Source organism: Pan troglodytes, chromosome 10, assembly GCF_028858775.2.
Source record: "Pan troglodytes isolate AG18354 chromosome 10, NHGRI_mPanTro3-v2.0_pri, whole genome shotgun sequence".
Taxonomy (NCBI): Eukaryota; Metazoa; Chordata; class Mammalia; order Primates; family Hominidae; genus Pan; species Pan troglodytes.
Window position 1 is genome coordinate 110,118,687 of NC_072408.2, and position 25,691 is coordinate 110,144,377.

Sequence of the window (25,691 nt, forward strand, 5' to 3'; positions counted from 1 at the left end):
ACTTATGTACCAACCGCAGGGTATAAAAACTGATTTATAGTTGTAGGTGGAACACAAATATATTCATATATGCATATATACTAGCTTTCATAATATATTGTATAATACAGCTCTATGTATAAAATAACATATTATACAGTTTTTAAAAAAATATTTGTATATGTATCATTATTATCATTAAAGATGAAGCTTCCTTATCTATGAAATGGAGATAATAGTAACTACTTCGTGAAGCCATTATAAGGACTAAATGAATTAATACACGTTAAACAGGACAGTCTCTAGTACGATACGCAATAAATATTAGCTGTTATTATAATTATTATTTTATATATTATAAAAAGAGCCCTTATTTGTAAACATTATTCACTAGAGATTATCCTAAATACTTAGTTTCTTCAGTGCACCAAATTTGTATATTTCTCAATATTTATTTTCTAATGCAACTTTCATAAAAATATTTTTCCATGAAGTGGCATATTATGTTCCTTAAAGATATTTACAGTGTGTGGTAATACAACATAGCCATAAGTCAAACCACATAAAGAAATAAAGGAAAACTGTAACTCGGAACCTATGAAACAAATGTTTTATACAATAGGACCTCATTCTAGTCTTCACTGCCTGTGCTACATATAAAAATATTTACTTCCTTAAATGGATTCATCCTCAGTTATTACCGTTTAATTTAGCACTGTTTTCAGAACAAATGGTATTGGGAAAGAATTCACTACATTTACCTTGGTGCATTTGTGTCTAAGTTATAGTACAAAAGAAGCTGTCATTCCAAAGGACTTGAACCCCTCCAGCCCATGACGATGACAGAGTTGAAAATGCTTCTCATCCATCACTAAAGAGCATGATCAGGGCTGGGTCAACTAATTTTCTCCCAAACATGTGCATCCAAAATGAGGACAAATAAACAGAGACAGCTCATTACACTGCTCCCAGGAAGAATAGGGTCTCAAAGTGCTCTCTCTTTAGCCCTGATTTTTACCTCACTAATTTCAAAAGAAATCCTTACTTTGAACCCTACAAATCTACATAGACTTTGGTGTATTTAGAACAGAGTTTTGAGCAATTTTTTCCCAAGGGTGTTGCATAGGACACTGGTGGTACAAAGTACTGATAAGTTTTTTTCAAAAACACGTATGTGTTTACACACACACAAATCTATCAGGATTCCATGATGAAATAAGGTTGCTAGACATTGGGTTAAACAGAGTTTATCAGATTTTTTTTATTATGGGATTTCTCAGGCACCTAATGTTACTATGACTCTCTAAGAGGGTGCATGGTGGGTATCTCTCAGACATATTTATCTATGGACTCTCCATCTCACAAACTATCTTTCTTATACCAGTGTTTCACAAAACACACTTTGGGAAACTTCTTTAGAATACCACATATTTTATGTCTTTAGCCTGTATTCCTTTTCTGAATTCTGAACAGGATCTCTCCTTCTGTTTTGCATTTTTAATAAATTCAGGAATTTGCACTTCTACAGCTGAAGGAATCCATCTACTATATCAAGTACATTTTCTATTCTTGAAATTGACCATTACAAATTTTTGGTTAATTGTTTTAAAATAACTTAAAGTAATGATGTCTTAAACTAAAAAAAATCAGTTGTGTTAACTCGAAATTAAATAGCAAATTAAAATATCCCAGAATCAAACTTCTACATAAGTCCATGAGTTTGCCTAACACATTTATCTCCAACCAAATGGCATGAAGTTGAATTTGTGATTGTCACATGAACTCTGGTAAGCACATGCCATTATATCCTCAGGAAACCACAGCAATCAACATTGATAACCTGTACATTGTCTTATAATAAACCATGTTAATAAATGAATAAAAATAAAAGCATATTTATTATTAAAAAATCATATTAATCTGGAACCAAGAAAGCTCTAAAGTTTAGGGGTTCCATTTTTCTTTAAAGTGCATAATTCTTAAAGCATGCTAATATTAAAAAAAAGTAAACAGTCTTCAGTCTCTAAAGGACTAAACAGACTCTTAAATGTTAGGAAGTTATTGCTTATAACATTTCATTCCTCTCAAAACCTTGAGACTTAAATTTGGACTTGAGACATTATGCTGTCTTAAATGTAATCATACTGTGTATATTAATTTGAACTGAAGAAAAAAAAATTTTTTTTAATGCAGTAAGATTTGACAACCTCAATCTATCAAACTCTGTGAATCCAAGCTTGTGGGAAAATTTCAAGGAACTTGAGTGCAAAACTGCATGTATGCATATCGGTCACATTGACTTCTCTTTGTTTCTGAAGGGGAAAAAAACCCTACTATATTAAAAAGAGAAAAACTAAACTCATAAAATCAATTGATGAAGTTGGTCTCAGAATCCTACCGTGAAGAAAAGCTGCTATATTAACAAAATAAAAGGTATTGCCTAAAATTACCAGTTTGATAAAAGGTTCCCTAAGCTGCTCCAGTTTTTTGTATTACAAATCAGCAAATTCAGCACCTCTTTTACATTAAACTTGGTTCCAAGTGTTTCAGGGCCTCAAACTGGGGTCCAGCTTCAGGTTTCTGACATTAAATCCTTAATACGACATGAAAAATTCCCCTGGGCACATCAGGAGTAATCAAATTTCATGTAAATTATTAAATTACAGACATTCAATTATGTTTTCCCAACCTCTCTTTAGAAATTCTAAAGGCCCTTAGAAAACATCCTTAAGCCAAAGGCGAAGTTGGCAAGTGAAACCGTTTACCTGCGAAAGCAAAACAAAGAGGGGTCCTCACAATCCCGAGAGGCACGCTGCAAAGTGGCACGCGATGTACCCCATCCCTATTGTGAGGCACAAATTCTTTGTAACACTGGGAGACACCGCAGAACAAAAATACTATTAGAGATGCTTCAAAAGGAACATTTTTGGCTGCGCTAGGGACTTTTGACATTATTTATTAGGTTCAAAAATGCTTCACAAAAGCCTAACAATGGTTCTGTGGAAACCAGTACATCTGAGGCCCTTTCTGTTGTTCTGAGCAGGCATTGATTTGAAGATGGGCAGCACTCGCCGAACAATTCCCTCGCAGCGGTCAATGTAAGTGAGCATTCACCACCGGCCTAGAAAGGGCCTGTGAACAAACCGTATGGAAACGCCGGGTTGGGCGGGGGGGTGCTGAGGAGCAAACCTTTATTAACCTCTTGGAGGGGAAATGGGTGGAAGCACCGGCCAGCAGAGGAAGGGGCGCTCCTGCCAGATTGCCATGGAGGGAGGTGTCCGCCTGAGGCCTCCTGTCCCGCGGGCTATGAGGATGCTTGGGGAGCATCTCCGGCGCCATGGCAACCGCGCCTCTTCCGACGGGATTTCCGGACGCGCCCAGGAGTCTGCTTTGGATGTCGGGGTGTGCCTGAGCGCCTGCTGGGACTGCCATCCTCTCCTCCGGCTCGAGCTCTGTGTTACTCGGGCCGGTGCTCTGAAGAGCGCCGGGCGTCTGGCTCCTCCTGCAGAGGCCGATGGCAGTGGAAGGTCTGGCGGCAGAACCTGGAAGGCAAAGCAGGAAAGCAGGACAGAGATGAGGCTCAAGCGTGCGGGACCACACCGCACCCCCGCGACAACTGGACGTCTGAGAAATCAACATTTGTAATGTGCTCAGAGCGGAAAGAAAAAAAAAAAAAAACCCTGACATGATCCTCACCTGCCTCCCCATATTTCTCTAAGAAAACAAAAATGCTATCCATTCCTTTCCTGTTCTTTGAAACCACCTACCCAACACCTCAAAACAACAACAACAAAAAAATAGCTTTTGCATAATCCTCAGAAAACTTTCTATTTCAAGGAAAACTGTTCAAAACTCCTAAAGAGAGAGACACAGAAGAATCGGTGGCTAAAATAGGGCCCGAACTTCTAAATGAAGGGAAAGTTTGTGATTGGAAAATTGTCAAGCGGAGTTATTAATGGATATGTAAAAGCAAATGTGTCTACAGCTCCTGTAGGCTGTCAACTGATGATTTTTTTTAAATACAGGAGGCTGTTATTTCATGAGTTTTATTGGAAACTTCAAACCAGCTGAAGACTAAAACAAACAGTAAATTAACCTAAGACTGGGTCTACATCACACACACATATCCACTAATACTAATAAGTTTGACTTTTTTCTTTCTTTGCCCAACGAAATAATTTTTCCATACAAAAGATGTGTTTTTTTACAACATAGCCAAGACTGCTATATGTGTGTGTGAATATATATATATTCAGAAACATATATTTACCTACATTTTCATATGTATATATAAACTTCCATATTATATAATATATTGCATATATAAACTTCAAGATTTATATGTAAATACATATATAAATCATGAAGATTTTACCTGAGAAATTCTGCCCATTGACCTACACAAATTAAAATCTAATTCTTCAGTAGTGACTTAAGATAATTTATGTGCCTTAAATAAAAAATGTATGTGCTTTAAATCACTTTCTAGAAGCTTTCAAAGGTTTTTAATAGCATTTAGATGTCTAGAATATTTGGAGCAACTCAGATCATTCCAAAATTCAAAAAATACATAAAAATAATTAAAATGAATAGTACCTTCCTAACACTGGATGTCAAACAGCCAGTGTATCTTTACGTAATTCAGTTTAGTTCATCGAACTCTGTTCTATGCCTAGTATGTACTGAGCACCTCCCTCTGCACATTCCACATGCCCAAGTCAAACAGTGAAAAATTTTTTGTGAATCTGAATTCTCCAATGCAGGAATCACTTCCTGAAATAAAGGCAGAATGGCATTTTAATATCTCCAAGTAAATGAAAACTTTCAAGCATGTTGCTTTGTGAACACTAGGTGCTTAATAGCTGTTGATTTGGATTTCTGGCCCTGTCAGATGAACCATTCACTGCCATCAATATTCAGTGCAAGAAGAATCCTCCAGAGAACATTGATGTAGCTTTGGAGTTTGGAGCAACAGGGCATGACCTAGACAGGATATGCTTTCCTATGTCTTGAGCCAAAAAAATAGAAATTTCCTTCCCTGAAAGCAATTTAGTAATGATACATTTTGCAACAAACTATCTTAAAGGAACAGTGTGGTATAATGAAGTAAAGCTCTGGGGTCAGGACTTCACAGATTCAAATCTTGGTACATGACCTGGCCTAAGTCTCTTTGACCTTACCCGAAAGATGGGAATTATATTACCTACTTCACAGGGTTGCTAGTGAGATTAAATTTGTTCATTCACTTATTAATATTTGAATGCTCAGTATGTGATCAGCAGTATTCTAGACCTTGGGGATACAGAAGGAATATGCAGGCAATAAAAAGTAGGGAGGAGAAGCAGACTAACGAGCAAGTGAATGAATAAATTTTAAGTGCCAGCTGGTAATAAACCCTATGATGAAAAATAAACTGAGAAAGGAAGTTGAGAAAGACCTAAGTAGGTGACATTTCAAGTCAAAGACTTGAAATGAGAAAGGAAACTAGCTAAGTATTGGAGGAAAGAATCTGACAAAATGTTAAGCATCAAGTACATGGCAAGTGCTCAGTACTCAAGAGTCACCATAGTCATATTTAGAACCTGGATCTAGAAATACTCTGACCTGGATTCTGCACTAAACCATAGGAAAATAACAGTTTCTATCTCAGAAGAGAGTCATGCGTATCAAAACTGAAGATGTACATTCCAATTTCAACATATTGCCTTGTTCATAGTAAGAATTCAAAAGTGTTAGCCGACCAGCATCTTCTGTTTCCCATCACCAGGCCCAGCCTCCCAGAAACAAGGGAATCTCTGACATAGCCTTTCTGGAAGAAGGTCTCCCAGCCCCCTGCTTGAGCACTTCTAGCCCATGCAGTACGTTCTCTTCTAGTTCAAAGAAAGTTCTCCTTTGTATTGAGTCAAAATCTATCTCTTGTCTTCTGGTCAGTTCCAACAAACTGTACAAACATGTGGAGGGAAACCTACCTCAAAAGGTCCCTATAAAGCAGGGGTGTCCAATCTTTTGGCTTCCCTGGGCCACATAGGAAGAAAAAAATTGTCTTGTTTTGGGCCATAAATAAAATACACTAACACTGATGATAGCTAATAAGAAAAAAACTCACAAATAATCTCGTGTTTGCAGAAAGTTTACGAATTTGTGTTGGGCCACATACAAAGCCATAGACCATGAGTCGGACAAGCTTGCTATAAATGAAAAGACTATATAACATCAGTCTCATCCTTCTTCTACATGACAGCTCTTGGAATATTTGGAGATCCACATTTTTTCCTTACATTTTCTCTCCTCCAGTCTGAAAATCAGCACCATAAGTACCACCACCGTCATCACCACCCCCATTAAGCCCTTACTATGTTCAGGAAATTTTATTTATATAAATCATTTAATTTGAAGTAATAATTGTCATTTTTTACAGATGAAAAAACTGGGCTGCAAAAACATTTTTGAGACTTGATCATGGCTACAGATCTGAGATGGGAGAGAGTCGATATTTGAGCACAGTCAAAACTTATCCCTTCTGGGCCATGTCGTTACTTTGAATCATTCCTCCTATATCCTGTGCTATGAATTCACAACTTCCTTGTCTGTAAAATGGGGATAATGGTATGATCTGCCTGAATATTATATGAGGATTTCATAAAATAATATAAAATGCCTAGCACAGTGTCTGGCACATGGTGAAAGCTTAATAAGTGTGGCTGGAATGGTGATGATAATAGCTGTCATTGTCAGGTGCAATAACTGAATCATCAAATTACCTGTCATCAACTCACACCTGTTCTCTCCTCCAATATAATGCTTGACAACAAGCAGACTTTCATTGAAGACTGGCTACTACAGTTCTTACAGTACCTTCTAGAATAGGACTGGCCAAGAAGTCAATATTTTTTCTGTTTATATTGAAGTTAAAAACAAAATGTGACCAGTTGAAACAAGAAGAGTCAGTAACCACAACATGATACTTACCAGAATTTTTCTTGGGACTGCTCAAGGGCTGGCCCTTAGGTCTTGTGTGTCTACTGATGTGTATGCCCTGAGCCTCCAGGTGAACAGGATTTACTGAGTGTGCCCAGTTAGGCTTTTTAACCAGTTGTTCCAAAAATGAACTGTTCCAAGCCTGCTTGGGTGCTCCTCTGGCTCTCTCCTCGGTTTCTCCTCTGGCAGTAAAAATCAATGGGGCCTCATCAGTTTCACTGGATGGTGCTGGAGAGGAACGGAGTTCTTCATAGCTTTCTTCATCAAAAGAAACTGTGCTTACAGAACACCTGGGGACTATGTACTGGCAAGTATGAAGTAGTCTTTTACACGCCATTGAATTTTGAGTCCTTTCTGGAAATACTGTGAAAGGTAAATACATTCGTTTGAAAAATTCACCAAAAACACCTGCTAAATTAATGGCAGGAAGGATGGAGTCAGGTAATATGTAAACTTTTGGTTGTTTTGTGTTTCTACTCTGAGTAAACAAAAATGACAGACTAGGGTAGCTGAGTAGGAGAAGAAGAAGAGGGGAGGGTCTGGAAAGGGAGGTAGAGGACAGGATGTTTGTGCTGAGTTCTAGTTATGTTGAAGGCACTGTGTGAGGTCCCAGACATGTTTGTCACTGAATCCTCAAAAGAATCATATCTAGCAGATAGTATTATTATCTCTCTTGCACAGGTCAGAAAGCTAGTTTTGAGGCTTATGGGTTGAATTGTGTTCACCCCCTCCCCTCCCTGCCAAAAAAGATATATTAAAGTCCTAACCCGCAGCACCTGTGCATGTGACCTTATTTGGAAATAGGGTCTTTGAAGATGTAACCAAATTAAGATGAAATCATTCTGGATTAGGGTGAGCCATAATCTAATAAGACTGGAGTCCTTATAAGAAAAGGAAACTGAGACACACAAGAGAATGCCATGTGAAGACAAAGACACAGAGGGAAGACCCAGGTGAAGACAGGGACAGATATTGGAGATAGCCTGCTGCAAGCCAAGGAACACCTGGGCTACCAGGAGATGGAAGAAGCCACAAGGAAGATCCTACCCTAGGGGCTTCAGAAAAAGCACAGACCTGTGAACACCTTGATTTTAGACTTGTAGCTTCCCAAACTGAGAGAATACATTTCTGTTTTTTTAAGTCACCCATTTTGTGGTAATTTATTACAGTGGTCCTAAGGAACCAATACAGGCTTAGAGCAAGTAGCTTGCTAAAGGTCACAAATAATTAGCAGAGTTGAAACTTGAATCCACATCTGTCAACCCCATAGCCCAATATTGACTGCTGAAGCCACTCCTTTTGATGCACTGTCAGAAGGTAAAAAACAATCTCAATTGCTCAAAACTGCCCTAGAATATTGTAAAGAGCACAGAGAGAAAAGAGCTATACCATCCACATTGATTCTTATCCAGCAGTTGATGTGGGTTTCTTTACCTAATTCATTTCCAGTGGGAAACTGACAGCCTACTGTGTCAACTCGAACCATTCATATCTACATTTCTAGCATCTCAGTAGAAAGTAAACAGGAAAAAAGTCCCCAACTGTCAAAGATATTAATGAGCAGAGCTGGTACAATGCCACATTTCCCTATCACTGGTGATGGTGGCCTGGAGGAGATGGAGATAAGACAGTTTAAAGATATATCTAAGAAGCAAATCTGGCTTCTTAGCCAATTTGGTAGTGGGGTGGTTATGGGAGGAAGAGGCACACAGAAAAAGGGAAGAATAATTCCCTAGATTTACAACTAGATGAATGGTAGAGGGGCATGCACATGTGCACACATGTGTGTGTAGGTGTGTGCTTGTGTGTGCATGCAAATGTAGGATTGAGATTTGAGTGCTGAGATCTTTTTTGGGGAGAGGGGTGCTGTGAAAGGGATGAAAAGATACAAGATTCATTTGCCTTTATCTTATTACCCAAGCCAATTCTTTTTGAGATTCTTGCTTCCATATAAATAAAAATGAATTATGGTTTGTTTCTAAGTTAAGATATTCTTCACAGTGCTGTCAGTGCAAGCTCTGAAGATTGGTGAGCTGGGTTTGAATCCTGATTCTACAAAATACGAGTTGTGTAGCCTAGAAAAAATTCTCTAGGTTTACTCTGCCTCAGTTTCTCATTCATAAAATAGGAATAATCATATCTACCTCTAGGAATATTCTAACTATTAATAGTAGATTAGATAATGCACATAAAGTACTTAGGGTAGTAGTTGGCATTTAGAAAATGCTTGACAAATATTGAACATTATATAGTATACTAGAGTTTCCATGGAAAAATACTTATTATAGTGCAACATAAAAGTATATAATTTTGATTTTTAAGAGGCAAAGAATAAAAACTGGAAGAAAATCAAATTAACAGTTGTTTCTCAGAGGTATAATTCAAACTCTGGGTAACTTCTATGTAATATTCAAATTTTATGCACTCAATATGTTTTACTCTTATAATTCAGAAATCATCTTCAATTAGACAGTGCAGATAAACTTTAGAGAGTCAATGTAGTTTAGCATTCCTTACCATTTATTTAATAGGATGACCTGTCACCTAACAGTAACATGGAATGAGATCATTCATGGAGGGAGCAGAATGAGGAAGGATAAGTGTTTAGAGCTTTGGGATCTGATTGGGTGAGGTGTTGAGCAGACTTGTCTGGACAAATAAAGGGCAATTTGCAGGAAGGCATGGGGCCTGAGGTAGCATGAACAAATGACCTAGCTTGCTGTGATATAAATTGTGTCCCCTAAAAGATATGTTGAGGTCCTAACCTCCTGTGCCTGTGAATGTAACCTTATTTGGAAATCAGGTCTTTGCAAAGATAATTAAGCTAAAATGGTGGTCCTTAATCCAATATGACTGGTGTCCTAATAAGAAAAGAAAACAGAGATACAGACATGCAGGAAGAATCCCATGTGATAACGAAGGCAGAGATTGGAGGGGTGTACCTACAAGCCAAGGAACACCAAATATCACCAACAACCACCAAAAGCTAGGAAAAAGGCACTGAACAGCTTTCTCCTTCAGAATCTCCAGAAAAAGCCAACGCTGCTGGTAGTTAAATTTGGACCTCTGGTCTCCAGAATTTGTGAAAAAATAAATTTATGTTGCTTTAAGCCAGGTGGTTTGTGATACTTTCTTATAGCAGCCCTAGAAAACGATTATACCTACAACAGCTCCAATGTACACATGTTGTCCTAGAGTACAGTTGACCCTTGAACTGAGCAGGTCCACTTATATAGGAATTTTCTTCTGCCTCTGCCACCCCTGAGGCAGCAAGACCAACCCCTCCTCTTCCTCTTCCTCCTCAGCCTACTCAACGTGCAGACAAAGATGAAGACTTTTATGATGATCCACTTCCACTTAATGAATAGTAAATATATATTTTACAATTTTCTTAAAAACATTTTCTTTTCTTTAGATTACTTTATTGTAAGAATACAGTATATAATACAAATAACATACAAAATATATGTTAATTGACTATGTTATCAATAAGCTTCCAGTCAACAGAAGACTACTAGTAGCTAAATTTTGAGGGAGTCAAAAATTATATGCAGATTTTCAACTGTATGAGAGGTCAGCACCCCTAACCTCTGCCTTGTTCAAAGGTCAATCGTAATCATTAATACCAGCTCTTTTCACTCAAAAAAAAAAAAAGTGTCCAGATTTGAGGGATAGAAAAGAGGGAAAACCAGGAACTGGTAGGTGTGAAATGAGAGCAGGAAAAAGTTAGAGTTCTTGAGTTCTACCAGGTAGAAGCAACCGTGCTGGACTGTAAAAACTTGTAGCAAGACACATATTTCCTGAATTCAAGGCACAGTCAAATGGCAAAGAGGGCATTGGCCATGCCAGATGCCCAGACACAGTCCTCCTGAGCCACAGCTTTGTCCGAGAGTGGAGACCAAAGCAAACGCCTTCAGAGGCCAGGCGGATGACAGAAATGAAAGAAGGGTCCAAGTGGGGATACTCTGGGGTGATATGTCCCAGTATAAGGGGCCAGAGACCTTCAGATCCTATCTTTTATTGCCATGAGAGAATGTGGGTCCACTGTAGACAGTTGATATAGTTTGCATATTTGTACCCCACCCAAATCTCATGTTGGATTGCAATCCCCAGTGTTGGAGGTGGGCCCTGGTGGGAGGTGATTGGATAATGGGGACAGATTTCTTATGAATGGTTTAGCACCATCCCTCTGGTGCTGTTCTTGTGATAGTGAGTGAGTTATCCTGAGATTTGGTCATTTAAAAGTGTGTGGCACCTCCTCCCCTTCTCCCCTACTCTCTCTCTCTCTCTCTCTCTCTCTGTGTCTCTCCCTCTCACTTGCTCCTACTTTTGCCATGGGACTTGCCTATTTCACCTTCTCAGGAGCCAATTAAATCTCTTTTCTTTGTAAATGACCCAGTCTCAGGTATTTCTTTATAGCAATGCACAATAGTCTTTCTGGATTTTCAGGAAAAGCAGAAACATGTATTTTTATGCATGTGAAAACCTCTGAGTTTTAAATGTTGGTAACATTTTGGATTTTTTTAATGTAGTGTGAGATACACAAAACACAACTGCTCTTGGAATCATCAGAGGCCACCAATTTGTGTCTTTGGCCTATGCCAGCCTCGTAAAGGCCACGCTATCAATTACCTCCTTTCATAGAATCTTCACCCCAGAACATGATTTTATAAATATTCAGCTTAGAACAGTGGGAATGCATTTGCAAACCCTGTGTGCAAGCACATTTTAGAACTCTAGAAATCTGGTCTACCTCCAAAACGTTAGGCTTTTCATTTTCATTTTAATTGGTTGCCTCATTTCATCTTGGAAAATGTCTACCAGAATTTGAAACAGTAGACAAATTTAGCAGGCTTTCCCAAATGCAGAGAAACATTTAGAATTTTTCAAAACAATAGCGCTGGATCGCTTGATCTTAAAGGAAAACCAATAACACTAGAACCAATAGCATTCTATTTGCCCTTGTTCTGTTGTTCAAATACCAAGAACAAGATGGAAGGCCTGAGGTACTTTATACACTTTCGCATTCCAGGAGTTATGGGTTGAAAGAGACCTTAAAGGTCATCTGAGGCTGAGCCCCCACCAACTTCAATATCTACCTTTGTTTAAATACCTCCAGGGAACTGGATCTTATGACCTGTGCATTAAAGATTTCACTGCTTCTCAGAAGAGAAAGCAACTTTGTATTTGCAATATTAACAGGCATTGTGTGTGTATGCATGTGCGTGTGTGTGTGTGTGTGTGTGTGTGTGTATTCCTTATACTTAAGTATAGGGAATAATTAATAAGCCACTAGGTATGATGTTGGGACAGGTGGTGACTACGCTTATTTATTTAGTTATTCAATCAATATTTACAGCTTCTACCATATACTAGATACTACCCCAGTGATTACCCAGGCCAATAGAAGTGATCCTTTTAAGACTAAGTTGATCAGCTGATTTATTGCAAAATGAACTTCAGCAAACCAGAACCTTCTAGCGTCTCAGATCCCTGAATGAATTTTGGGTTACCTCTATGATACAACTACAACTACCAGGTTGCCTAAGTGGCTACAGCAACCAGTTGTTTTGGCATCAAACAATCAGAAACAGAGACTGTTGGAAAAGGAAAGTCCTTTTGCAATCTCCAGTGGCTTTTATTAATAGTATTCCTTATAATTTTTCAAATCTACCATTCTAGATAGTGACAGAACTTGAGCCAAAATCCATAGCCCATGACTTAAAGTCCAGAGCTTTTTGTTACGTGACACATCTCTTGCATTGAATACAGTATTTCTCAATCCTGGCTGCACATCAGACAATACCTGACATGCTTTTAAAAATATAAACACGTGCTCCCACCCTTGACCAATCAGTGAGAGTGGGACCCTAGTATCTGTTCACGGTAAATCCTTCAGTGATGAAAATGTATAATCAGGGCAGGGAGCTACTGATCTCAGTCACTCATCAGAGATTTCAGGTGCTATTATCATTTTTATTCAGTCAAACAATCATGAATATACTAGAGCTATAAAATCGATAAAGTCTTTCTCCTCAGGTATCTTTCTATCGATGGTCCTCATTTCAGAAACCAGCATTATTTGCTCCTTTACAACTTACATGTTCCTTTACATTTTGTTCTCATACCAGTAACTCCACTTGAGCCTCACAAAAACTCTCTGGCTTACTTATGTTACTGAGGAGGAAACAGAGATACAAAGAGAGGAAGCGTCTTGTTACACTCCCTTCTTAGGCAGTGAAGAAGCTGAGTTTAGGACCCAGGTCTTCATATTTGGGGAGAGTTTTGTTTTTCTACTACACAATCAATGCCAGTAGTGCCAGAGGATACATGTGACTCCCATGAACTGGGCTTGACGAAGCGAGGTGGATGCAAGTGGTCATGGTGCTAACAGCTAACAAAGGCTGGGCACTGACCATTGGCCAGGCCCTGCTCTATTGTCCATGCCTTGGCCCATAGAAAATGCTATCGGCATTATTTCTAACATACAGAAGAAGAAATGATATCTTTAAAAGGTCAAGCACTCTCTAAATTGCTCGAAGTTCCAATGAATAAAATGAGCAGGATCAGAGTTTAAACTATCTGCCTCTCGAGGACCAACATTCTTAACCGTGTCCTCCAGCTTCCTCAGGCTACTGAGGCAAGGGCACAACTTTTCCCAACTACCGATACACTTGGGGCTTTTTTGGTGTTTTGGTTGTTAAAAAAATTCTTCCAAATATTCATGTTTTACCAGTTCTTTTAATGTGTAAGCATCTCTGTGTCTTATTTTGCAGCACAGGACTTCCATCTGTTGCCAATTTTATATGAAGTAATATTGTGGCAGATGATTTCAAGGTACAATAAAATAAAGAATCTATTTTACAGAAACAATTTCTCATTCCTTTTGAGCTGCAAAGCAGTTCATGGTAAATCATAACAAATGCTGATGTATTCATTTTCAGTTTTGATACAATAGAAAAAGACAAATATGTTAACTCCTGTACTTTCAGCCCCTCTGAGATACCAGCGAGCTGACCAATTCACACCCACTTCTTGTAGCTATCCCTTAAAAAATAACTTCTATGTGTTCATTTTTCCACTCTGTCTTTTCCTCTCTCTCATGCTTGTAACTCTAGTATGTTCATGTTATGAAAAAACTAGAGGCAATTGTCCTAAAAGGAGAAATGAAACAGAGACAATTAATTCCCCAAAGCTCATTTTGCCTTTCTCTCTAGGCACAAATAAGAGCCTGAAGCTAATCGATTTCATCTCCGGCATATCTAAAGTCCAACATAAACCTCAAATAGATTTTCTATTAATGCTGAAACTCCAGTGTTAGGCTTTAAAAAGTATTCTTACACCACATAATGGGGTTTAATGAAGGCTGCCATCTCCTATTCAGCTTTTTAGCTAACTGGGGAGTGAAAGTCATTTTTAAGCTAATAGGGTTGAAGCAAAGGAAGAGTCTGAGATGCACCACACCCAAGAGGTGGCAGAGGTTGGAGGCCAAGAGCACAAGCACTGGACCCAGACTGCTCAAGTCAAATCTATGCTTTTCCCCTTCCCAGCTGTGTTACCTGTTACCTAGGCCCAGCTACTTAAGTGTTCTCTGCCTTAGTTTTCCCATTCATAAAATAAAAATAATGATAATATCTATCACACAGGATTGGTATGAAGATTAAATGAATTAAACAACAGGAGTTTAGAGCAGTGCCTGCCACATAGGACATACTTAACAAATCTTAGCTGTTATTATCGTTGTTGTTATTACTTCCTTCCTCTCTCCCTCTGTAGCTCCTGAATGACCTCTTCGGTGGCAAGGACTCAAGTAGAAAATTATATCGTTTTCATCCATGCAGTGTTTGCCTCAGCTTATACATTTCTTCATTCAAAAATATTTATTGAATGCCTACTATATGCCTTGTCCTGTACTTGACCCTGGAGATATGACAGAATAAGGCAAATGTATGCCCTCATGGGGCTTGCAATCTACAAGGGGAAGGCGGCAAAAGCAGGCCACAGTTACATGGTTATAAATAGTAGTGAGTGATATTAATGAAAGACAAGGTGCTGAGACAGAGAAACATGAGTGGAGACCTGTGAAGATGATACTTAATCTGAGACTAGCCTGAAGGCTGAAAAGGGCTTAGTCATTTCAGGAGTGGAAAAAAAGAGTATCCCAGTCTGACAAAGACAGATGTGTTTTCAGAACTGAGAGCAGCCCGGATGGATGGAGGGAAAGGGCAGGAGAGGTGTTGGGAGGGCAGGAGAGGTGTTGGGAGGGCAGGAGAGGTGTTGGGAGGGCAGGAGAGGTGTTGGGAGGACAGGAGAGGTGTTGGGAGGGCAGGAGAGGTGTTGGGAGGACAGGAGAGGTGTTGGGATGTTGCACAACAAGCAATAGAAAGCAACCAAGGGTTTTGAGAGCAGAAGCAATTTAGAAGGCAGCCGGCAGTTGCCCAGTGAAAGGTGATGGCAACTTTGATGTGCCTGGTAGTTTTTTACAGTGAATCCAAATAGTCAAACAAGGATCTGTTTACCTAGAGCAGAAGCCTCTGGAATTGTAAACTGGTAGGAATATTTAAAAGATAAATTTGATGAGCTGTAGGAGGCTAGTTGTGAACTAGCTTGAGAATAAAAATCTTCTGGGGACCAGGTTTAGAGAGAACCTATATTTTAGTGAGTTTTGCCTCAAGGAACTCCACCAGTTTCCCAAGGTGAAAGTCTGAAAAAGATTCCATCATGGATTTGACAGGAGGAAGATTTGGATTTGACAGGAGGAAGAGAAGAGTAATCACTGTGAAACATGGCCAGGGAATTCTTCATAACAAAAGCATATTAGGGCCTTGTTCTAGCCGAGGGAAGGGAATCTTTCCCACTCCAGCCCCCTTTAGCCTTCTTGTCTTACTAACCTAAGAGGGAGAAAAAAATGCTAAGAAACACTTGTGAAGGTCACAGCCACACTTACTAAAAGACTGAGATTTAATCATAAGATTATAGAATCTTCCCCCTCCATCCATACCTTATCATCACACCAACAGGGCTTCAGTATAATAACGGTGGATTACAACTAAATATGTTGCAAGATGCCGCCTCTCTGTGTGAAAGGGTAGTTAGGGAATCTCAAAGTCCAGAGAATAGGAAAAAGAAAGAACACTGGACAAATTTGAAGCCTCTGGCCCCTATAGCTACAACAAACATTAAACACAACCCGACATCTAGCCAGATTAACATAAAACCTCATACTAAAGATTTGTTTATCCCAGTTTCTATTACCTGACACATCATGCTTGGTTTTCAATAAAAATTATGAGGCATACCAAAAGGCACAAAAAGATACAGGCTAAAGAGACAAAGCAAGCATAAGAACCAAATTCAGATATGACATGGATGTTGGAATTTTCAAATAAAGATTTTAAAATAAATACGATTAATATGTGCTCTAATAGAACAAGTAGACAACATAAAAGAACAGATGGCAAGGTAAACACAATGATGAAAATTCAGAATCAAAAAGAAATGCTATAAATAAAAAACACTGTAACAGAATTAACAAATGCCTTCGATGGGTTCATCTGTAGATTGGAAATGGCCAAAGAATCAGTGAACTTGAAGATAGGTCAATACGAACTTCCCAAACTAAAATGGTAAGAGAAAAAAAAACCAGAACATACAAGAACTGTGGGACAATTTTCCAAGGTGCAGCATATACATAATTGTAATACATGAAGGAGAAACAGAGGGAGAGAATGGGACAGAAAAAAATATATGAAATAATTATGGTTAAGAACTTCCTAAAATTAATGACAGACACAAAACAGTAGATCCAGACATCTCAGAGGACATTTAGAAAATTTAAAGGAGACATACACCTTATAGAAGAATGACGATAACAATTACAGTGAGAGATCTATTGAACAACATGGTGACTACAGTTAATAACATCATATTGTGTTTTGAACATCGCTAAGAGGGTAGATTCTAAGTGGTTTCACCACAAAAAATGATAAGTATGTAAAATAATACATAAGTTAATTAACTTGATGGGGCCATTCCACAGGTATATATATTTCAAAACATCACACTTCACACTATAGATATATATATATATACACATACACACAGACAAAATGCTTTTATGTATATATACACACACATGCACTGATGCAGTATATATATATATACACACACACAGAGTACTAATACAATATATACATATATATACACATATAGTACTGTATATATATATACTGATACCAATATATATACTGATATAAATAGTATATATACACACACACTATTTTTATTTGTTGATTTAAAATTTACTTAAAAACAGATTACAGTAGACTTCTCATCAGAAATCATGAGAGCAAGAAAACAGTGGAATAAAATATTTAAACTATTGAAAAACAGAAAACACCAACCCAGAATTCTATATCCAGTAAAATTATCCTTCAGCACTAAAAGAAAAACTGAGACTGTTTTAGACACACACAAAAATGAGAAATTCATTGCCAGCCTACTTGCCCACAGGAGAGGTTAAAAGAAGTTTTTTGGGGAAAGCGAAAATAATATAGGTCATAAACTCATCTACATAAAAAAGAAAAGACTTGGAGAAGGAATAAATAATATGAAATCTTTTTTTGTCTCATTCTTGATTGATCTAAAAAGTAACTGCTCCTAAAAGAGCTTACTGCCTGTTTCATTCCAAAAAAGCCCCCTGTGACCTCCATCATGTCTCCTTTTCCTGCTTTATTTTTATTTGATTAACCATATACCATATGTGTAACTGTTCACAAGTTTAATGTTCATTTCCCTCACTAGAATGTAAGCCCCATGAGGGTAAGTACCAGCTCTGAGCCATATCCCAAGCACTTGGCACATAGTAAATTCTCAAAAACTTATACTGGAAAAAAAAAAAAGAATGAATGAATGAATCCCTCATCTCTCCAGTGAATGCTCTTCAGTATTACAGTGTCACCCTACTCCATGTCACCAGATCACCTCTGTCTTCTTTTGCAGAGTTCCCTCAGGGTAACCACTTCACTTCTCTTTCCTCAGAGATTGGTCTACATTGCTCAGTTTATCAAAGTCACTCATTCCAGCTCTAGTCACCACAGTGGCTTGCCCCCATCAAAGGCGGCAAACAAGTTTTGCCTCAAACACCAGTGCCCCAAAATTGGTTGTGGCATCAATTTTTCAAGAAGAGTTCTAGGGCTGTGTCTTGTTCATGGAGCAACTACTGATGTCTGCCATGGATGTGGGAAAGTAAACTTGCTACAAGAGGAACAGGCATTTGTCATAGCTCAGGCACTCTGCTAAGTATAAATGTGCCTTTTCCTTCTTCTGAGAGAAGGATATTCTTTCTCCCAATATCACTCAACCACCCCCTCTCTCCTAGTAAAGGGACACATGGGTCAGCTTCTCATCATGCAACAGAAGATAACTGCAGAGTATTCAGATATAGTTCATCCTCCTCCCAGGATACCGCCTCTTCCCCATGACATCATCAGCCTTATTCAGTTGCATGTAAATCACAGAAAATCTCCAGCCTAGGACACAGATTTATATTGGAATGTTTTATTTTTAAATGTCTGGGCTAGACTACAAATTGTTTCAAACATGAGATATAATTTTAAAAACATTGGTCTGAGAGCCAGAGCATTTGGTTCTAGTGGATACATTGATTCATTGAATGAATGTCTCTAGGCATTGGTTTCCCCATCTATAGAAAAATAAAAATGATCTCCAAAGTCTTCTCCAATTTTAATAAGCCTATGAGATTCTGAGTAGTTTTTTTTTAACTACACTGAGCATTTTTTTCTTTAATGAACTTCATTTAGTTATTTTTTGAAACACTATGTTACCACATGAAATTGGTATTTTGTAGGTCAAAAATGGTCAAATATAGGCCATTTCACATATTACAACTTAATATCATATGTACAAAAGGGTATACATATACACATGTTAACATATACATAAAGAAAATAAATAGCCCCAGACCCACCCAATTTCATTATATGAGTATCCACAATGTATTTGTCCATTCTCTTATTGACAGACATAGGGGTGAAGCCCAGTCTTATGTTGTTTTTGTTTTAATATTACCAACATGCTGGGCACGGTGGCTCACATCTGTAATCTCAGCACTTTAGGAGGCCAAGGTGGTTTCATTGCTTGAGGCCAGCCTGAGCAACATGGCAAAACCCAGTCTCTACAAAAATTACAAAAAGCTAGCCAGGTGTGGTGGCATGTGCCTGTAGTCTTAGCTACTCCAGAGGTTGAGGTAGGAAGACTGCTTGAGTATGGGAGGCAGAGGTTGCAGTGAGATCACACCACTGCACTCCAGCCTGGGCAACAGAGCAAGACTCCATCTCAAAAAAAAAGAAAGTATTACAAACAAGGCTTCTGTGAACACCCTTGTATATGTCTTCTTGTGCATGTACCCTAGTTTCTCTAGGAGTGCCAACTCATGGGGTGTGCATATCTTCAATCTTATTATAGAATACCCATTGTTTTCCAAAATATTTATACCAATTTACACTCCTATAAGCAGTGAATACAGTTTTCTGTTGTTGCATATCCTTGCCAACACTTGCTATTACCTGAATTGTTTTTTGAATTTTTGCCTCTGTCAGGTAGAAAATGGCACTGCATTGTGGTTTTAATATGTATTTTCCTGACAAAGAATGAACTTGAGCATCTCCCCTCCCACTAAATCTTTCATCTGAATTGCTTACAAACTGTATAATTGTGGGCTGAGTTTCAGTCCCTTTCCTTTCTCCTGCCCCGTGTATTCTAACCAGCTGGTGAATAGTGACATAGCCCTGGAGGACACAGTGGGGAGCTCTTGGAGAATCCACAATGTCAATAATCTGCCTCTAAATGAATAACCAGGATTTGACCTTCAGGAATTGTACTCACACAATTCAGCTGCCATGCCCCAGTGCAATATTTCACATCGTGCTAAAACTCTGGTGAAGCAGTATTTTGCATGCAATTAAGTACCTGAATGATTCTTTCATCTAAATGATTAACTTATGTCAACCACAGCTTGCTGGAGACACAAAAGGCTTGTGCTACCTGCCTGCATTATTAGTCCAGACAACACCTTAGCTTTCTTATATGAGGCTGTTTCCAAGTCTTTCATTCTCCCCACTTCAGAACATACATTTTCTCACTGACTCTTTTTAAACATGATATTAAGATGGGAAAAGGGCTGATATTAAAATTCGAAGGGCTGTACATGTGAACCTTTTAAATCACATCATTCAACAGCACATATTCAGGAAACCAACCCTTCACTGTGTTTATTCTTTAAGAAAAAAAGCGAAAATGTTTTCCCCTCATGCTAGAGAATTCAACAGGAATGATGATCTTTCTTAAATGAACCTATGGATAAATAATTCTGATGAATAAAATTAAGAAGAGTGGGGAAAGAGTCACACAGGGAGTCAGAAACAATTGAAAAAGAAATCCAGGCTACCCCCAACCCCAGTCTTTGTTGAAGGGATCACCAGAGATCTACATAGATATTATTTTGAAATTTAGAGCTTCAACTTGTATGAACAAGAATACCCATGCTGAGTTTTTGCATGCCCCTGTGAAACAGCAAAAGAACTCGACAGACCCTATTCTTGCATTAAAGCAACACACTGTGGAAAGCCTGAAAATAAACCATCTATGCTTGATTAATTAGGTTTGTAAGTATTGTTTCAGAACCAAACAATATTTCTAAAGATTTCAATAGTTCAAAGATTGCCCTATGGCCGTCTGGCCAATACATCTTCTAACACACGCGGTTTACAAGCATTTTTCTTCCCAATATGTTGTCTTTGGTTGGTGCGACATTGTTTGAGTGCAGGGCTATTTGGGTCATAGTGGTTTTCTCCTTCGCACAGCAGTGGTGCTGAGCACAGCACTTTGACCATACATCTTCCATGTCATTTCCATCAAAGGCACATGATACTTCCTGGTGACCAATCAGGAGTGGTCCAGCATCCTAACAGAGGGCATATTGGCAAACCAAGCTTCCTTAATGACAGCCATTGTTCAAGGCCAACAAAAGGGAGGTCCTGAATATTAACATGTGGCCTTGTGCAAAGGTCACCGGTATGGCACATCCATCATATTTCACAACCGAGAAAGAAAACGTTATAAGTTCTGTCAGAACCTACTGCTGTCCACATAAATGTATTAGGCTGACAGGTGACACCAACAAGGCAGATGATCTTGAGTGATGATATCCTCTTTCAACAAACATCCTTTCACTTCTTTGAAGCAGCAGCAGACATTACGGTGAGAGATAATGGTTAAGGAATATACCTCAAGGCCACAGGGGGTTAGAATAATCAGGCAACCCAATTGAAATATTAACTTAATAACATGTAATCATTACACCAAATGGTATCTCCTTCTAATAGGCGTAATTTCCCACACTGAGAAGAGAAATCACATATTTTAACACCTCAGAGTCTTCAAGCATCTTCTTAATGGTAAAGACCGGTAAATCCATGAAATTTCTATCAGTAAGATTTAGACTGTTGATACAGTTAGTAAAAGAGAACTTACTCAAAGGCCTGAGTTTACTGACAACGCCACATTTGGTTAAATGTTATGCAAAGCAAACTATAATGATAGAACTGAATGGAGCTAAATTATGTCACATGATTTCAATACTAAACCTAACAGCAAATAGCAAGCTTTCTTAACTGACAATTGTGCTTAGAGACAGTTCTACATTCAATATTAGAGATATGGGGTTCGGGTTATTAAATATCATCTTTTTAAAAAGTTAGACTTTATTTCTAGTTAAGAGATTTGAAAAAAAAATAATCAAGGAAAAGATTAGTGAATAAGCATGTATCTCATCTGCTGCTTATGCTCACAATGATCTCCCTGTCTACTGAATGACTGCAGTTATTTCTTGCTGTATCCTCATTGGACACATTGTAACTGAATGTCTTAGGTGAGTATACCTTTTTTTTAAAAAAATAGTTGTAAGTTATTAGAGAGAAGAATATGCATCTTTATGTTTTTCTGAATCCAGCCCAGTGCCTAGCATGCCACGCTCTGTGAGTGTTCTATAGTTGTTACACAAATGCATTAATACATATAAATAACAATCCTAAGTACTTTAGAAAGTTTTTTTAAAAATTTCTGGTTGGCCTACAAAACGGGAGAAAATTTTTGCAACCTACTCATCTGACAAAGGGCTAATATCCAGAATCTACAAAGAACTCAAACAAATTTACAAGAAAAAAACAAACAACCCCATCAAAAAGTGGATGAAGGACATGAACAGACACTTCTCAAAAGAAGACATTTATGCAGCCAAAAAACACATGAAAAAATGCTCATCATCACTGGCCATCAGAGAAATGCAAATCAAAACCACAATGAGATACCATCTCACACCAGTTAGAATGGCAATCATTAAAAAGTCAGGAAACAACAGGTGCTGGAGAGGATGTGGAGAAATAGGAACACTTTTACACTGTTGGTGGGACTGTAAACTAGTTCAACCATTGTGGAAGTCAGTGTGGCGATTCCCCAGGGATCTAGAACTAGAAATACCATTTGACCCAGCCATCCCATTACTGGGTATATACCCAAATGACTATAAATCATGCTGCTATAAAGACACATGCACACGTATGTTTATTGCGGCATTATTCACAATAGCAAAGACTTGGAACCAACCCGAATGTCCAACAATGATAGACTGGATTAAGAAAATGTGGCACATATACACCATGGAATACTATGCAGCCATAAAAAATGATGAGTTCATGTCCTTTGTAGGGACATGGATGAAATTGGAAATCATCATTCCCAGTAAACTATCGCAAGAACAAAAAACCAAACACCGCATATTCTCACTCATAGGTGGGAATTGAACAATGAGATCACATGGACACAGGAAGGGGAACATCACACTCTGGGGCCTGTTGTGGGGTGGGGGAAGGGGGGAGGGATAGCATTGGGAGATATACCTAATGCTAGATGAGGAGTTAGTGGGTGCAGCACACCAGCGTGGCACATGTATACATATGTAACTAACCTGTACAATGTGCACATGTACCCTAAAACTTAAAGTATAATAATAAAAGAAAAAAAAAATTTCTGGTTGGCAATGCATTATTAAACTTATATAGTAATTATGTTTTATTCTGTCTTCTCAGATGCGCACGCGCGTGCGTGCCTGCACACACACACACACACGCACACAACTTTCTTTAAGCCAATGATCCTACTACTCTAAGTAGTTTAAATGAGAACTTCCTTATTCTAGAGTCTTCCCTTCTCTGGCTGCAATGGGAAAATCACCCAAGGTGATACCCTACCCCCGTTCACAGTTGATTGGTCAAGGTTTGTGCAACTTGCACTCATACTTGGACAATTAGACTCCTTTGATGGATTTTTTTTTCTTAGGACTTAACAGACCACATCTCAGTACCTTTCTGGGGCAGATGCTGGCAGCTATTGGAGACCATGTTTTCATATTTCACTGTTTTCACTGCAGAGGCTACAGTGAGCAAAAGAAGATGACATGCAGGAAGAATGAGAGGCACAGATGGAGGTCTCAGAACTGCTGAAGATCCTGGCTCAGAGCCTCCCTGAGGCCAACCTCACCCCAAATTCCATGTGCTTTGAATATATGAGCCACTTCCCTTTTTGGCCAGCGTACTTCAGATAGATCTCGGTAATGTCTTATCGAAATAGCTTTAATAAATTAGTTGCTGTTATTGTATTTCATTAACTAAAACTGCATTTTTTAAAAACGTTTAAACTGGTCTCGCCACCACAAATGTCCAAATTCATAAGAGTGCATTAGGTTCATCTGTTATTTCTCTTAAAAAAATGGAATGCTTATGAAAAAGATACTTTGATAAGTTGTGAAGACTTGTTTTATCCTCATAAATATGGCCAAACTTATTACCATCTCTTAATGAATTCAAAAAACAAAAGTAACAATGACAATGCCCCAGGTAACAATAATGCATGATTGCATATTTCCTACTGGTTATAAAATACTGCTCAGTTCCATTCTATTTGTTCCATTCTGCAGATGATGAAGAAATAGGCTTATAGAAATTAAGGCTGCCCAACTTTTCATTGGTAGAAGCAATCTTCTACACTGGCTATAAAGTACCTAGAACCATGTCTAGTGCCCTGTAGATGCATATACATATATGTATATATATTTCCATTAGTTTTCCTCCAACTCTTTTTTTACCTCCAAATTCTGGCCTTTTCCTGCTGTATCACTCCTAAATGCTATCAGGGCAACTCCTGAAGCGGATTTCTACAGCCTCCCTTTCTGACTTACGGCAACCCATGATCCTCTCTGCCTCTGTTTCCCATCAGAAAGAAAGACAGAAATAGTTATTATGTTCATCCAACAAAAAGGAAATTAATGGTTGATTAGATGCCTGTTCAACACAGTGAGGATGAAAACCAGTCTTCATGGTGAATTATTGAATTAAGGGGCCAACTTACAGTGTAGCTATGTCTACACAAAGCCAAACATACAGTCAATTCATCCAAAAAAAAATACAGTTTAGCAACAGGAAAAATGAAATTAGCAGATCAAGACTGTGCAGACAAAATAAAATGAAGAAGTGAATGTCAACACAATAGCACAGTTATAGTCCTGGCAGAGTTTACAAACTTAAAGAAAGGAGTAAGAATGAGACTTCTGATGCTCACTATCAGAAAAGTAGATGTTCTCTCGAATATGTAAAAGTAGTTCATTACATTTGTGTGAGAATATATGTTTCTCTCTTTCTTCTGATATTTCTATTTTTGGAATTCAAATTTAAAATGAAAATAAGAAAACAGAAAGCTAGTATCCAAAGAACTGAGTTACACCCCAGCCCAAGATATTAAAAAGAAATACTCCCTTTGGTAAGTCTGGCATATAACATATTATAATGCAGTCATTCAACATGACTTAGTATCATATTGGATGAATAAATTTTATCTTATTTTCTACAGGGCACAAAGTATACTGAGATGTATTTTATCTATAGAGAGTTCTATATAATGAAATTCATTTGGTGTTCACACTGATTTTCCCACATCCTCTTTAACACTATGGCAAAAAAATCAGAAAATTTTCTTTAAAATGTGTAACTTCTTTACTCTTTAGGTAGCAGTTGTTGATTAGCATTGAAGTGTGTATGTGTCAACTGCACTTTTAGGAGATGTCATTTTAATGTCCTGTATCATTTTTAGATTTATGTTTTAATCATAAGCACTTACAATATTATTATGTTGTAACATTTAGAGCCTATAAACTCTAAATAAGCTCTAAAACTGCAGTAAGTTTTGTAACTACTGATTCAGTAGAGTAGAAGAAGAGATAATAACTTATGAGTAATTTATCACTCTATTAATAATAAAATACAATTAATTAAAATTACAGATATTAATTAATAACTTATTAAGTCTCCCACTCACCCAAAAAAATTAGTCCCAAGAGATAGACAAAGGAAGCATTCTTGAAAACAAATTGGAAAGTATAGTTTTGTGAACTGAGTCCTGAACCCCAGGAATGAATGCTTGCTGCTGCAACATGAACTGTTTTCTGTTACCTTAAATACTACTGGGCCATATGGAGTATTTTTGAGGACCTGCTATTTTAAAATGTTCTGTTCATATTTTATGCGATTCCATATGTCTCATCCTTACTTCAGAGTTTCTATTCATTTCCATAAAAATAAGATCTTTGTTTTACAAGTGCTCAT

The 25,691-nt window shown here is 38.0% G+C and overlaps 1 protein-coding gene across 13 annotated transcripts in view; it reads right to left on the reverse strand.

Annotated features, from left to right (window-relative positions):
• Nucleotides 1-269: 269 nt before the first annotated feature.
• Nucleotides 270-25,691, reverse strand: part of C12H12orf42 (chromosome 12 C12orf42 homolog) — a 196,280-nt gene continuing 170,858 nt past the window's right edge. For 7 of the 13 annotated variants that reach the window (XM_063786013.1, XM_063786014.1, XM_016924062.3 and 4 more), the window contains 2 exons: nt 6,949-7,320; nt 270-3,521 (listed from right to left, as the gene is read on the reverse strand). In XM_063786013.1, the coding sequence (XP_063642083.1) occupies nt 3,073-3,521; nt 6,949-7,320 (821 nt within the window). In that variant the 3' untranslated portion in view covers nt 270-3,072. The remainder of the gene's footprint in view (nt 3,522-6,948; nt 7,321-25,691) is intronic. The other 6 variants (XM_063786012.1, XM_001157072.7, XM_016924059.2 and 3 more) reach the window with 3 other exon arrangements.